A 16,358-nucleotide genomic window follows, 5' to 3' on the forward strand; every position below is an offset into this window, starting at 1 on the left:
ATTAAATTGATTTTTGGTCAACAGATCCCAATTTGGGGAAAAAAGGGTAGGTGACTCGTAAATTTTAATTGGGGAAAGATGTGTGTCGACCAAGAAGAAAAAAAGAGGAGAATTAATTAAGTTAAAGAGTTTAATTGCAGTTAATGTAATAAGTAAGAGTCAACTCCTTGTTTCTTAAAAAAAAAAGTCAGAGTCCTTGTTTTTTAAATACTTTCTCTCTCACTCCTATTTTTTTAATTGGCCCCACACTTACGATTCCATAAAAATCAAAATATTTAAATAAAACATTTATATTTATTATCTAGTAAATATAAAATAAAATTCAAAAAAAATTATTACAGTATTTTCAATTATAAATATTCATCAACAACGAATTTATCAAATAATATATATATATATATAAAGTTTAATGAGATAACATTTATTTGTATTCTAATAAATCATAATAATTTCTTAAAATTTGAATGCATTACTAAACAACGAATTTACATGAACTAAAACTTAAAATTTGAATGTTTATTAAACAACGAATTTACAATTATCGATTTCATACCTCTACAATTTATACAAACTAATTAATACAAAAAACAACTTTAATTAAAAATACATATATCATCATAAATTATGATAAATTCATAATACATTTTTTTTCCCTTTCAAAGCCCGAGCACCAACCCAAGCCCGCTTAAGCCGAAAATTCCGCTTGTTGAAAAATTTCAACCAAATCTATTTAAATTGTGTGGCGAGATGAGTCGATCCACGAATCCAATCCAAATTTAGAGATTTAATACTAGGCAAAAACTTGTGTGAGACGATCTCACGTGTCGTATTTTGTGAGACTGATATTTTATTTGAGTAATTCATGAAAAAATATTACTTTTATGCTAAGAGTATTACTTTTTTTTGTGAATATCGGTAGGATTGACATATTTCATCGATAAAAATTCGTGAGATTGTCTCACAAGAGACATACTCGTAATGGTAACTGCTCACTTTCAAATCAATTTTTCACATTGCATTGAATGCTAAAGTATGATATTACATTTAAAATTTTAAAATATTTTATACACCAATAAAATGAATAAACATAATTGCTACAACTTACTAACCCATTAAACTCTTTTAATAACTCAATAAACTCTCATATGATGCTGTATCCACAATATAAAAAAAGAAATATTAATTCAACAAAATAGACTAATTTTTTTAATTAAGTTCTAAAAAATTTAATTTGGCAACCGTAAAAGGGAAAAAAATTGGGTACACAAAGTGAGAATACTCAATTAGGCAGCCAAGCCTGATATCTATTTGGAATTAGAATTGAATTTGACATCCAAATACTCACCGACAACGGCGTCGTATCCAGGCGTTTCACACGCGCCGCCGCCACGATATCTCCGCCTTGTGTTATCAGTGGCGAAGCATTCAGGATTCACTGTGTTCACCCCATTCAATCATCATCTCTCTCTCTAGGGTTTGCTAGTTTGTTTTTTTCGATCTCCCAGAAATGGATCAATCTTTCATGCTTATGCTATCAAACCTCCTCCACCTCCACAGCTACCTTGACCCCTCCACATCTTCACTCTTCTCGGACACTGCCTTCTCCGCCGATGCTTCCTCTCCTTCCAGTCTCCTCTCCTCCACCTCCGCTGCCCCCCTCCTCTTCTTCACCCTCGCCTCCGTCCTTTCCTACCTCGCTTCTCATGGCCCCAAGAAAACCAAATCCGCCGCCGACGCCGGTGCTAAAACTTCTTCTCCGTCTTCCTCGAAAGGCCCCTCAGAATTCTCCGTTGCGGCCTTTCGGGCGCTGTCCACCGAGCGTATTTGGGCTATGGAAGCCCCTCTTCGCGATGCCCAGTGGCGGTCTCTGTACGGCCTTTCGTATCCCGTCTTCACTACCGTCGTGGACAAGCTCAAACCTTTCATAACCCAATCGCAGCTCTCCCTTCCCTCCGATTACGCCGTTGCGATGGTCCTTTCCCGCCTCTCCCATGGCTTAACTCTCAAAACCGTAGCTACTCGTTATGGCCTCGAGCCCTACCTGATTTCCAAAATTACCAATATGGTTACCCGCCTTTTAGCCACAAAGCTTTACCCTGAATTCATCAAGATCCCTGTTTCACGTCGCCGTTTAGTGGACACCATTCAAGGCTTTCAGGAGCTCACCTCTCTGCCCAACGTCTGTGGTGCCATCGATTCAACTCCAATCAAGCTTCACAAGCTCAGTCCCGATATCATTAATGGTTCTATGTACTTTTGCAAACATGGGTTTCCATCTGTTCTGCTGCAAGTTGTCTCGGACCATAAAAAAATATTTTGGGACGTTTGTGTGAAGGCACCCGGTGGATATGATGACGCCACCCATTTTCGGGACAGTTTATTGTACAATAGGTTAATTTCTGAGGATGTTGTTTGGGACAAGGTAATTAGTGTTAGAGGACAGCATGTAAGACCTTATATCGTTGGGGACTGGTGTTTCCCATTGCTGCCATTTTTGCTTACGCCATTTAGTTACGATAGAACAGGAACTCCCGCACAGAATACATTTGATGAAGCTTTGATTAAAGGGAGAAAGGCAGTGGAAGAGGCGATCGGGTTGCTAAAAGGGAGGTGGAAGATCCTGCAAGATTTGAATGTGGGATTAAATCATGCGCCTCAAACGGTAGTTGCATGTTGTGTGCTACACAATTTATGCCAGATTGCTAGGGAGCCAGAACCTGAAATGTGGCAGGAGCCAGAAGAAAACGGGCAGGCTCCTCGAGTTTTAGAGAATGAGAAGTCCTTGTACTACTATGGAGAGAGCTTGAGGCAGGTTTTGGCTGATGATCTGTATCAACGACTTTCGTCGAGATGAGGACATGAGACGAGGTGTAGGCGTATTAGCTGTATTTGGTGAAGATAAGGCATGATTCAGCTGATTATTTCCCCTTTCCTTTTGTTTTCAAGTTATGTAGCTTGTGATGATTGTGGCAAACTAAATTGATTTTAGAGTTGGAAACTGATATTGGAAGATTTGGATTCCAAAAACTAATGTAGCTTTTTGGCACATTACTTATAGAGTTTGATAACTTGTATTGTCATTTGACAGTTAATGTTAGCATAGGATAGTAACAATGTATGACCTTTTCGGTTCGATGGCTCTATCCAGTAGTTATATCGGTGAGTGATAATGTTGCAACTCAAATATTTTAAATTGTATTGTAGCAAAAATATTACGTTTTGATTTCTGTATCCAACAAAAACAATTATTACATGCCTAACACATCTTAATATGAAATTGAGTTGGAGTTTTTAGTAGCTTATTTTTAAACACCATAAGATCTCTTTTCGTACATGTTAAAATTATTAAAATCGAAGAAATTAAGTTTTATGTATAGATGTCTCATTGTTTGGAATCGGACATCTCCAGCCATTCTCTATTGTGGATGTGTTGAACTATATTGAACCATTTCCGGGGCATTAATTCGACATCTATGTTAAAATTGGTGGATATTTTTTCATAAACTATATATATAATCGAAGAAGATCATATATCTATTGAAATCTACCTTGTAAATTTCCATTTTTCATAATCAATGAAAAATACCCAAAAAAAAAAAACCTTCAATCCAACAACCCTAGCCATGTTCGAGCCATTAGTAATAAGTAAAAAAGTCAACAAAATCATAAAGTTTCTTGCTTCATTCATACATATATATTATTGAAAGGGATTTTTTTTAGCAATATTCTAGAATCACAAGAAATTTCACGTTCATTTATTTTATTTTTTAAAAAAAATCGTGGGACAAATGCATTATACTGTTGAAATTTTAAGATCCAATTTCAGTTTCACAAAATCTCTTATGACACCGTCTCAAGACTCAAAGAGTCAGTTTTGTGAGAAAGATTTTGTATCCGATCTGACTAATGAAAAATATTGTTTTTTATGTCAAAAATATTATTTTTCTTTTAGGTATAGATCGAGTCGATGCTTTAAACAAATATAAGTCTATAAAACCTTATCACATAACATGAAAATTGATCTTAGATCATTCTATAAAACCTTATCACATAACATGAAAATTGATCTCAGCATTGTCAATTAAATTAAAAATATAATAGCATGCCATTCGATATATATATATATATCGACACAAGTAGGCAAAATCATTGCAATTCAAAATGGAATATGCCTTTTTCTCATATATTTTGTAATGTATTTGGTCAAATAATTATATGTCTACTAGTAGATGAAAATATGGATAAGACCACCATGTTCAACTTTCTCAACACCTAATTACATCATATTCCAAATTTGAAAGATAGTTTATATTATAATAAAACAACAATCCCCGTTAAACCTTCATTGTCCTCTAAACACATCAATCGCTCTAATGACTGTTCAATTTGAGACAAGAAACTCAAATATCACATATTGATATTTTCAATTTAAGGTCCTGTTTAGAATATTTGAATTGCACCGGTAATACCATTTATATCTTTCGATATTACTATTATTTTTCAAACGAAATATATGCATTTAATTATTATCTTTTTTAGAAAAGAATATCTATAATTTGCGAGCAACTTGACATCCCGTCACCAAACATGGCAATATGATTGGTCTTTTGGGATATTTAATCCATTGAAGGGGTGTCACTTTATTTTCGACCCTTGGGAACTCGAAAAGCCAAAGATCTCTTATTTTCATACACAATTAATCAATATATATTCAAATATTGTTTCCATAATTTATTACAAGAAGTGGAATACGCGGAAAATAGAATAAAAAACCATATATACATTGGGGAAAAGCAAGATTTATGTATAATATAGAAAGTTGAAACCATGGTTTTGCAGTGCTTGGAACTGTGGAAGCTTTTCATGAAGTTGCCAGTAGTTTTAGCGGAAGCAGTTGGCTGTATCATTAATCACGTCAATTCTTTGATTCCAACCAATCATAATTATCCGATTTCTTCCACTCCTTATATTGGTCTTCTCCCTTAATTTTTTTTATAGATTTTATTTGTTCAAAGAGTATTATAGTTTGTATAAGATATAGTTTTTTCTGTAAATAGTATTTGTTTCTGAATGTATCAATTATATCATTAATTATTTTTGCTGAATTAATTTCTTGGCCGACCGTTTCCTAGACAATAAGTAACCTTAAACTCTCAGAAGAGATTTGTGAATGGAGGTGAAATTGAATCCCGAAGATCAGAGTACAGGGCATAGAGTGAGTACTGCCGGAGATTAGCAAGGACAACATCGTTTTTGTCGGTGCCGGAGAAAGCTAGCTGCATGCCGATGTCACAGTTAACAGGCCCTCCATTTTTTTTTACATTTGGAGTTCGGGATCGCCCTATCCGTGTTGTTAAGGCAGATAAACAAGTAGCGGGGTGCAAGAACCGCAGCCGAACTTTTTCCAGAACAGGTTTTGGAGTGTGCCTTTATGGAACTGAAGAACCTGTGGGAAAAATGTTTGAGTGAGTCGGAGATATGCAAAGAAAAGGGCTGAAATGCTATTGATCAACAGTGTGTCAAATCAAAAGCCGAGGGGATCGAGAATTATCGGACGCGCCTGGTATCAAAGAGTCAGAGATACATATATGGTGCAATGCAAACAGAGTTCGGCTATATTTGAAATTCAAATCAGAGCTCGATTTGATCCAATAGAGTTTTGATTAAAAAAATATACAACTTAAACCAGTAAGTTATATTTACCCTATAATATGACTCTTTCAACTTATATATCACGATCAAATATGCAACTATTGCACCAAGAGTTGTAAATGAATTCGATAACGATGTGATATATCTTTGAGTAATAATAATAATAACATCATATGTGGATGTGCAACTAGGAAAACACATATCCCTAAATTATGTCTTCTCTGGTGGGCGAGCTGCGAATCCCCTACTACAACGCATTGATTCGTATGTATTTCGAAAATATATTCAAACTCGTCACCTGATAATCTTCAATGGAGTCAATAAACAGATCAAAGTGCATGCTAATATGCAGAGCTTTCATGTTGTCTTGGGTCAAATGACTAATGGTGTACTAACATAATCACGAATTATTCCACTCGATAAATGATAACCACTTGAAAAGTTCGATAGAGGGTTGTTAAGCGCTTTATCAAATGATCACTCATCTGTATGAATGCACATACATCTATGTGCCCTTACCAATGAAACGTGACATTTTAATCACAGATGTTAGTCTCAAGCTCTAGCAACATTTATTCTCGTTTTATGTTGCTTAATCGACTAGAAACTTATTTAGAATATACAGTACATTTCCTAACTAATTTCATGATCCACTAGACTCGTGGACCTCACAGTACTTATAATATATTCAAGGATTTGATCTATGCATCTTGCAAGAGTGTACAGATAAAGTAAATACAATAATTAGAAAAAACCGCAAAATATTATTAAAATAAAGATTATTCGCTGGATACCTACTCTAACAAAGTACGAGATTTGTTACATGGTAGAAACGGCCGGCCCGAAGTATCATTGCGAAATGTAAATAAATAAAATATCTTCGAGTTCAAGGGGAAGAAACAAAAGGAGATTTGATGACGTTTCCCGATGGAAGAAGGAAAGGAAAGGAAAGGAAAGAAATGGATCGTTATGGAAATTACATCGGCGTTGGATGCAAGGAAAACGATTTGGTTGACAGATTCACTGCTCACTTTCTCGTGTTAGTATATGTATCAAAAGAGTGCTTCTTATGGTGATAATACTCATTTAATGGACGGTGACCCATGTTGCAGGGTATATATATATTAATACATAGTAGAAAAATATATGAAATTCGTGAAGTTTTTATTGTCTTTGTTCTTCTTGATTCGAAGAAAAGCATCTTTACAATCAAGAACAGCGTAAACATATATATATGTGTGGATACAAGAAACAAAACATTGAAGCATTTCTTACAATTTAGTGTAATCATGTAACTCACACAAATCACACCATTCTAGTTTTGAGTTGTCTTCAATCTCTTCTTCCCTGGCAAATTTGATTAAATTAAGGTTCGAAATTCATCTTTTACGACATGTCCTAATCCGTAAATGGAATCTTCCACTTTGCGGTCCAAATAATGGACACCCGTGACCACAGTGGCAGCCCAGGATACCGTCGTTCCATTGGTGAGACGGTTAAAGGCAGCCACAGGTACCTCGAGTCCCTTAAATCAGCTGTATTCCATCTATCTGCCATGAAAACAAATGATCCAAGAGGCGAGCCTGGAGGCATCGGGATCACGAATGTACCCTGAGAAAAGAATGTAGCAGCTCTAAAAACTTTATTCGCACCCACACAAGGGTTCCCTATAGTCTCCCAAGGCCCGAAAATAGAGTCCGCCTCATGCACCAATGCCTCGTTCGGCGCTAAACCGCTGCACCCGGAGGTGATCATGTAGTAAATCCCTAGATTCTTGAACAAAACAGGCGCTGCCCGGTGCTGTCCCACGAGTACCTTAGCCATATCAGATGTAACATCAAGATAATCTTCATTCAAGCTACTAATGTGAATTTCTTTGTTTTCCAAAGAACAGTATATCAGATAGGCCATCCCAATATTATCGTCTTGGAAAACCGTCATATCCCTACTGTCGAATCCATTCGAGCTTCGACTGTAAAGATACTCAAATGGTCCGGTGCGGGAATCGCTGATCGCCACCCCAACCAAGGCTTTCGCGTAGGTGACATCATCGACATGAATCCACATTACATATTTTCCACTCCTCTCATTGTATATCACCCTAGGCCGCCTTTCAACCACATTCATCTTATACAGATCATGATTCTCAATTCTTTCTTCTGCAGGTAACAAGATTCCCTCATTCTTCCAACTCCACAAATCTTTCGAAGAATAGCAACAGATGCCGATGAAATCGACACGGGGTGTGCCCGTTTCAGGAGAAAGATAAGTAGATCCATTCTTACTCTCACCATACCAATAATAAGTTTCTGATTTTTTATCAAACAAAATGCCCCCTCCATGTGCCTGGATAGGATTTCCATCTGTGTCAAGCCACACATGCTCTGGTAAATAATAAATGCTGGTTTCATTATCTGCATTGTTTCTTGGATCGACAAGACCAAAATATTCAGGTCTTGGGAAGAAGATTGACCGAGTAAGAGACAAGGGATCGAGATATTCGTCGTTGAAATTGGTTTTCTCGGGAGATTTGAGTCCATATGGTGGGAGAAGTGTCAGTTGCTCAACTAGACCGATATCACGGAGATATAAAGGGTGGATGGAAAGAATGCTAGCAAGTTTTATTTTCTCAACGTGTATGTTCACTTTTTGGATGAAGGATTTGTTGGATCTCGGTTTTCTCGTGCCCAAAACGCAGCGGAAGTTTTAAAATTTTTAATTTTATTTTGACAATCAAAATATTTGTTTGAGCACTCGTATGGTTTTATAAATTAAACATACATAGGATGTTTAAAACTTTATACCTTTGGTGAAATATTCACACGACTCTAACTATTCCGGGGTTAGCGGATATAGCTCTTGCTGAAAATCCCTACAACTTTCTTCAAATCTCCTTCTTTAATCTTCGAATTAGGTGCACGACCGGATTACTTGTTCCTCTTCTAACTTGTACTAGAAAGTATAGAAGATGTTTTGCGTAGAGATAAAACACCGAAGAAATCGACCCACTACCTCTTAATTAAGGTGGCCGAAACTTCTTGCAACCAGAGAGCAGCACTCTAAAAGAAGAGCCGAAAGTGTATCTTTAAGAAGAAGAAACTTTCGGATGCCACATCACTGAAACAAGAATCAAAATCTTATAATTATGTCTAATCTTCAATTTACTTAATTAATTAGAATAATTAAATCAATTAAAGATCCTACAAATCTTTGCATGCCAAATCATGAAACTCTCGGATGCATGTTAATAAATAAGAATCAAATTATTATTATTATTATTTTTCTAATCATTTCTTTACTTAATTAATCTAATTAATTAAGTTAATTAAAGATTCCAAAAAAAAAATGCATCCCATATCATGGTCAATCTCCAATGATGCATATATTTCTTGTAATATCATGCATCATTATTATTTTGCTTTGTATGCAAGTTTTTAAAATTATGGTATCATGAATATTTTCATATTACATAAATCAATACCATATTTTATAAAAACTTAATGGGCTATATTTTAACTCAATTAAAATATAATTAATCATTAAAGCATATTTGAACTTTAATAAATTTGCATGATGAGCTTATACTCTTACAAGCTCATGATTCATGCTCTCATTACATTAATCTCATCATAATCCCGATCGACGATCCAATATCATCGATGTGACAAATTCAACTTATTTGTTATTATGATGTACATTTTAATTTCGAGATCACCAATGTCTAAATAAGGCAGGTGCACTCCCTTTGACTGTTTTTAGCAGTCATGCTCTCAAAATTTCTATAAGCTTTTATAAACTTTATTTATAAGCTTATCGATTGATCATATCAAACTTATTTCTTATAAATTCAACTCATTGAATTTATTATCTCAACGGGTTCTATAAATTCAACTCCTTGAATTTATTATCTCAACGGGAACAAGTAAACCAGTGCTTGTGTGACCCTCAATGGTTCAGGGATACAGCTAGCCGTGGGTTCACAACTCTTTGTGATTCAGGACAATTTCCTTTATTCGGGCTTACCCTAGTTAGCCCCATTCTTTTCATCAACACCTTGATCAAGAATGTCATAACTCATTTCTGATTGCACCCATCGGATCATGGTAAGAGCGTCTAGTAGCATCGCCCCATGATCCCTAGGTATCACTGATAGTGCCTGCAAGAACCAGTCGATTATGATTAGCGTACAGTACGGTCCCTTCATCTCATATATTTCGATCGAATCTGCAACCATTGGTTCATCGAGGGTTGCATATCAATTCGATAACTATGTAACACATATAAATAGTGACATCGCATGTATCATTGAAGAACTCCTTCTCCAATATACATCTCATACTCTGGCCAGAGATTCCACGTACTATTAATTCATCAGATCACATAGGATATCCACACCCGTAGGTGAGCGGTGAATCCCTGATTACAATGCACTGGCTCCTATATGTGTTGCAACTGTACCCAATCTCGCCAGCTGATGACTCTCCTGGAGCCGGTAAACGAGTCAAAGCACAGCCCTAGCATATAAAGCCTTAGTGTTGTCCCGGGTCGTAAGGACTAATGGTGTACAATCATAACCACGGACTTATCTTCTCGATGAATGATAACCACTTGGAAAGTCCGAGGGAGGGTTGTTCGGTATAATCATCATATGACTACCCATCTGCATGTTTGGACATCTCTATGCCCTTACCAAGAAACGCGGTACACAACATCACAGATGCTAGTCTCGAGCTCAAGCGACATTTATCCATGTTTTAGGCGGCTGAATCGACTAGGAACGAATTTAGATTATACAGTGTTTACAAATGAGTTTCAACATCGAATTACGATTCATTTGTATTAAAGTATAATCAAGGGTTTTATATATGCTGATTGCATAGGTATACAGATAAAGTAAACTGAAACCATTAAAAAGTAAATTATATTAAAATAAAGATTGTTTATTATACTCGAGTCAATAAATTCCCCAGCCAACAGTTGGCTTACAGGACATCTACTCTAACAAAATTTCAACTGGAAGAAAAGAAAGCAGCCAACAACACCGCATATCACAAACCGCAGGCATGAAAATGGAGCTCCGACGTATAACCACCGTGCCATTGCGCGGCGGCGGGTCAACAAGCTAGAGATTTGTGTACGAAGCTGCTGCTTGTTAATTTTCACCGCCAAATTAATAGAAGCTGTGAAGTAGAAGTCAACTTCTTGATTACCAAGTATTCAACTTTAATTGATTTATTTTTTATTCTTGAGTCTTTAGCTAGTTGTTGTATGGATGGCAGATACATTGGAGTTTCTTGAAAAGGGGGTGAAGCATTAAACTAATAATTTGTATTGGGATATTAATAAATCTAGAGGTAAGAGGACAATTTAATATTTTGAAATAAATTTTTTAGAAATAAATCGAAGAATATAAAATATGTTAAATTATATTTTCGAGATTTCTACTGTATAATTAACGTTATATCAGAATATTTTGATTAATTATTTAGTTTTGTTTAAATATGAATTATTATGTAATGTTTTAATTAAATTTAATAGAATTATAGAGTTATATCTTAGATATATTTGAAGATGCAAAAGTGAATTGAAGACACATTTATGAAAACAAATAACATGAATATATATTTTTTCCAAAATTTAATAATATTTCCCTAAAAAGTAGACAAATATTTGCGTAAGTTTTCAAAATTGAATGTATAATTTTATCTTTTCTTGTTTATTGTATTTATCAAAAAGCCAAAAAAATGTTGGAAATTTCAAAGTAAAGGACATATTTTGAACATTCATTATAAATTTTATATCAATAGGAAAAACCTGTAAATGGGATTTTTCATCTCATGATTAAAACAAAATAATTGGTTCTCTATACTATATAAATAATATAAATTATTCAGAGAACCATATATTTTAGATTACATAATTTGTATATTTGATTTCGATGGAATGAAAATTCAGAGACCCAAACAAATAAAATGTTTGGTAATGTGAAGAAGAGACCAAACACGTACTCAATCCGACGTATTTTAGATTAACAAGTTAATGAAAAGAGTAGGAACAATATATCATTAAAAAATTGGATAAAAGTTATTAAAGACGATATCGTATATCTTAAACGTTTAAGAGATGATATGTGAAAAAATCGTATAGTTTGGAGAACTAATATCTATGTAATCGATTCCGTAAAGAATATACTATAATGAAGATTCTTCTTCATATATAGATAGTTATTAACAACTCAAGTATGACAACTCGTTCTAAAACAAAGAACTAATTAATCCCCAATATTTTGACCATTGATGCAATCACTTTGGTGCTATCCCTTTTTGTCCTTTCACGCCACTGTACATTTGGTCGATGTAATCCTCCAAATATATGTATGTGTTAGAACGTCTTTGTCGCACCCCCGGCCTACAAGGACTCAGCCGACAGCGAGACAAGTTCATGTGGAACTGTTCGAGTTTCAATTTACTTGGTTCTCAAGGGAGTCGACTGCCCCGGTCAGCCTATCTAGTGCACCTACACGATAGAGATCATAATGTAGGAAAATATGGCAAGTCAGTAACCTTATCAAAGACAAGTTTGTCGAAGAATGGAGACGCTTCTTCTTGCTTAAGTCCTTTATCCATATGAATAAAGACAACGAAGCTTGAATATGATTTGAAAATTGAACATACTAATTGTATGCAAACTGGAATAGCGACTTTTTCAATAAACCACCAGCTGCAATTTTTTCCATGATGCCTATGAACACAATAGTAAATAAAATCAATTCACAGAAATGCCACCATTCTACAAAATATAGCTGGGTTAGGCTTCATTTGGGAAAACGTTCGTTTCTCAAAATATATCTCCATTGTATTCCATACTTCCCTATATAATCAAGACTCCTGTTCAACTTTCCACTTCTTTCCAAAAAGAACTCAATTCATATTATAACCCAATATCCCACAAAATATAGAAAAATCAAATTAACCTACATATTTTTACATGACAAGACATTTAAAGTAGAAAATGGTTGTGTGATAAATAAAACCAAACAATCATCTTATTCTGCAAACCATTTTCAAAAAAAAAAAAAAAAAAATCGCCGGAAAAACCCAAAAACAGTATCAAACCTCCCAGTAGTGTGCAGATAAATGTGCAATAAAAAGCAAAGTCCGTCTATAACTCAAGGCACCAGTATGGTTCAAATGTTTAAGTAATTGATGACTTGCACAACACAGGCTTAATTCCAAGTATATCAATAAACAATTGTATACCAGTGTATATCCGGTCAAATACTCTTGGAACTCCACAAAATATAGTTGGCTTTAACATGAGAAGATCTTCAATCATGTATCTGATATCATGTAAGTTTGAAGTAAAGTGTTTTTTGGTGTAAGAAAACATTGCTTCGCAACTTTCAGGACTAGAATGCATTATATGACCAAAATATTTAATGAAATTTGTTAACACAATATTAATCTCACCGCCTGCCAAAACCTGATTGAAGACCCTCGATAAATACAGTATGTCTCGATAATTTCATCGAATATGTGGGCAAGTGGAAGAAAAGAGAAGTATGCATCCTCTTCTGTACCCTGCAGAAAGGCATGTGGAATGAAATCACTGAAATTTTTGTGTCTTTATTAAATTGCAAACCTAACAAAGCAAAAAACTACCAACTTTTTATCGCTTTATCTGTTTCTCTAAGAAGGTGATCTATAGAAAAGACTTCTGCCATGAAAGCACCATTATTTATAATGACACCTTTAGGTTCTCCCGTAGTTCCACTCGTATACATTATCTTGCATATGTCAGTCCTTGCTTTTGGAGGAAGATTATCATCCAAATTTCCCTGCCAAAACAGACAAACAAGAAAGAGTATATCTGGTAAGTTTCCAGTATTTCTGGAAAATATTTGAAACCTTGCAGATAATGATTACATTGGCAAATGCGAAATTGGGTTGAAAATGTAACTTTCGGAAATAATTATATTGTTCAAGGCAAAGATAAATAAATATCACCAAAAATTTATAAAACAAACTAAAATAGTATGCCTAATATATATGTGATGACTTCTTTCTAACCAAAAGAGCGAATTCGTCCCAAGAGAAGCAATCTACATCAAGCTCCTTAGCTCATTCCTTTTGCTCCTCAGAAATCATTCCAAAGCTGACAATAGCTTAACGAAGAAGAGCATGCCTCAATTAGCAAAACGTCGACATATAAAAAGTGATTTGGGTAATAACCTCAGATTAAACTCCTCGTCTTACTTTTTAGATGTGAAACGCAATTGGAGAGACATGTTAATATCTATGGACAGAGACAACCATTGTGAGTGTGAAAGGACAATCTCATCTTAAACATCTTATAAGCTCATAAGATGTTAACCAAATAATAAGCCTTCAAAGCTTACTTTAAAACTAAGCTCTTGAACCAAGAGAACATACTGTGGGTAGCTTTGTTTCACGAACAAAGGCTATGGAAACCTCGGCATGATTGATAATGTACTCAACCGCGTTTGCGCCTGCATTTAATTTACGCCCCATCAAGAAGAGCAATCAAGAGAAGACCGATGAAACAAGTTTTTTTTTTTTTGTGTGTACAAATTCGGGTGGTGTGTTTGAACATAGATTCGAACTCATGCTTCTCCATTCGCTGCATGCAGCACATGAGAAGATAAAATAAAGAAAAATTGAAGCCAACGGTACACAAACCAAGGGAATCATAGAGTGGAACATAGGTAATGACATGGCTAATGCAAGCCTGTAGAGAGATCAAACAGACAAATTAACATTGTAACTCGAACTACAATCAAATAAATCAATCTTAAGCATGAATTTACCTCCATTGATATGATCCATTCTGGGCAGTTTGCTCCATATATGCCACAATGGTCTCCCTAATATGACAAACACTAATGGCGGAACCAATATGGAGGGCTGTATCGTAGACTTCTTGGTATGTCAGCCAGTTGTATGCACCAACCTGCCAGTTAAACTAAATTTGTCAAATAAAGCTAGAATCAAATACCCCCTTCAAAATTCACATCAAAACATTTTAACAATTATATCTTTTTCTCAAAATAAAAATCTCATTGACATTTTTACGCCTAAAAGACACAAGATATCATCAATAAATATCAAAATAACTATTTAAATTTATAAAATCAGTTTAGCATAAATTATACATCACCAGCAATATCTTCAGAGAATAATTTTAAAAAAAGTACAATCAATTAACTTACTTCTGGACCAACTTTACCAATCATAAACTAAATAAAATCCCAAGTGTTACCTTTCCTTCGATTTTTGAACTGCGTCCCAGCATATGATTTCCAGGATTTCTTTCCACGGACTTACTGCACCCAAAAACTCAGATTGACACAGCAAATTCGACAGACCCATCCCCGATCAAATCTGAGACTTGGGCATCAGGAAATGTGAATCTTGATGAAACGGCAAATGCGAACTACAATCCCAAGAAATGGAACAAATATAGTATGACGAGAACGTTTTGCATGAAGGCCCATTAGCTCAGTTGGTTAGAGCGTCGTGCTAATAACGCGAAGGTCGCAGGTTCGAGACCTGCATGGGCCATCTCCGTTTTTTTAAAAAAAAATTTGAGAATTGTGAAAATCAGAAACGGGTTTTTCCCAGAATCTTTTTTCAATGTAATTTAATTTGGACATAAAACACGTCTGAACTTTAAATACCAAAAAAAATATATATCAAAAAAAAAAATTTGTAAAATAATCTTCATCAACTAATTAATTAAGAAAATGATCTATTCATGCATCTTCTTTATACACATTAATAAGTTATTTTTTTAATTAAATAGTTGATCGATGTTATTTTACAAATTTTCTTTTTTTTAGGTATATTTTTTTTGGTATTTAAAATTCAGACCGTCGGTATTTTATGTGGATGTTATTTTCTTAATTAAATAGTTGATCGAGTTTAAAAAACAAAACATCCTTTAACAAATCCAAGGAAAATGGAGAACCTGAGGTCTTTCCATCAACCCATCTTTCGCATAAATGCACCTATACACTGCTCCCGCCGACGGCTTTCCATTGGCAGCAGCAGCCCTTTCTTCCTCAACTTTCACCGTATAACCCCCCATCTTCACTCACCCCAAATCAAAAAATGGAAACAAAACTTGGGTTTTTCAAGAATTTGTTGAGAAATTCACAGTGCATACAGAAACAAAAAGGCACGCAGAGTTGGAAGCTGGTATCGTTGGGAGTGCAATAAATTGAAAGTGTTGAATTCAATTCAAAGCGGCATTTATTAAGAGTGCATGTAATCCAATGCTCTCATTTATGTTTCGTAGTTGAATCAAATTATTTACGTACAAGTGCAAAATATCCAAATATTGATTATTGAGACAATCTTTTTTACCTTTCTAATTTTGTATAATTATACATCATAATTTGTTTTAAATTATATTTTTTATATGAGTAGATCTCTTGTGAGACGGTCTCATTAATCTTTATATGTGAGATGGGTCAACCCTACCGATATTCACAATAAAAAGTAATAGCATAAAAAGTAATACTTTTTCATGGATGACCCAAATAAGATATTTGTCTCACAAAATACGACTCGTGAGGCCGTCTCACACAAGTTTTTGTTTTTTTTTTATACATATAAATATCATGTTGCAATGTGTTCCACAATCTAGTTTTAAAAAAATTAGATTTTTGTCCGACAATTTATATA

At 34.7% G+C, this 16,358-nt stretch overlaps 1 protein-coding gene, 2 long non-coding RNA genes, 1 other non-coding gene and 1 pseudogene across 4 annotated transcripts; 2 read left to right on the plus strand and 3 right to left on the minus strand.

Moving 5' to 3' along the window:
• The first annotated feature begins 4,688 nt into the window (after window positions 1–4,688).
• LOC140962318 (uncharacterized) lies at window positions 4,689–5,796 on the plus strand. Its single transcript, XR_012172519.1, has 2 exons — window positions 4,689–4,972; window positions 5,133–5,796. It is a non-coding gene; the product is annotated as an uncharacterized lncRNA (long non-coding RNA).
• On the minus strand, window positions 5,026–6,388 carry LOC140962319 (uncharacterized). Its single transcript, XR_012172520.1, has 2 exons — window positions 6,312–6,388; window positions 5,026–6,085 (listed from the first exon to the last, which is right to left on the minus strand). It is a non-coding gene; the product is annotated as an uncharacterized lncRNA (long non-coding RNA).
• Window positions 6,389–6,778: 390 nt separating this feature from the next.
• On the minus strand, window positions 6,779–12,987 carry LOC140963275 (uncharacterized). The gene is made up of 3 exons (XM_073422561.1): window positions 12,912–12,987; window positions 12,342–12,393; window positions 6,779–8,332 (listed from the first exon to the last, which is right to left on the minus strand). The coding sequence occupies exons 1-3, from the start codon at window positions 12,985–12,987 to the stop codon at window positions 7,051–7,053; spliced, it is 1,410 nt and encodes a 469-aa protein (XP_073278662.1). The 3' UTR covers window positions 6,779–7,050.
• LOC140963276 (probable CoA ligase CCL6) lies at window positions 11,791–15,759 on the minus strand (annotated as a pseudogene).
• Window positions 15,160–15,233, plus strand: TRNAI-AAU (transfer RNA isoleucine (anticodon AAU)). Its single transcript has one exon. It is a non-coding gene; the product is annotated as a tRNA-Ile (tRNA).
• Window positions 15,760–16,358: the final 599 nt, after the last annotated feature.

Source organism: Primulina huaijiensis, chromosome 17 (assembly GCF_012295235.1).
Source record: "Primulina huaijiensis isolate GDHJ02 chromosome 17, ASM1229523v2, whole genome shotgun sequence".
Taxonomy (NCBI): domain Eukaryota; kingdom Viridiplantae; phylum Streptophyta; class Magnoliopsida; order Lamiales; family Gesneriaceae; genus Primulina; species Primulina huaijiensis.

Excerpts from the sequence above, each read along its gene's own strand:
- LOC140963275 (XM_073422561.1), bottom strand. The coding sequence starts at position 12,987 with ATGATTGAAGATCTTCTCATGTTAAAGCCAACTATATTTTGTGGAGTT. Across the intron at positions 12,394-12,911 it reads ATTTGACCGGATATACACTG|GCATCATGGAAAAAATTGCA; the intron begins GTATACAATTGT and ends TTGTGTTCATAG. Across the intron at positions 8,333-12,341 it reads TTGAAAAAGTCGCTATTCCA|AAAACCGAGATCCAACAAAT; the intron begins GTTTGCATACAA and ends TTTGGGCACGAG.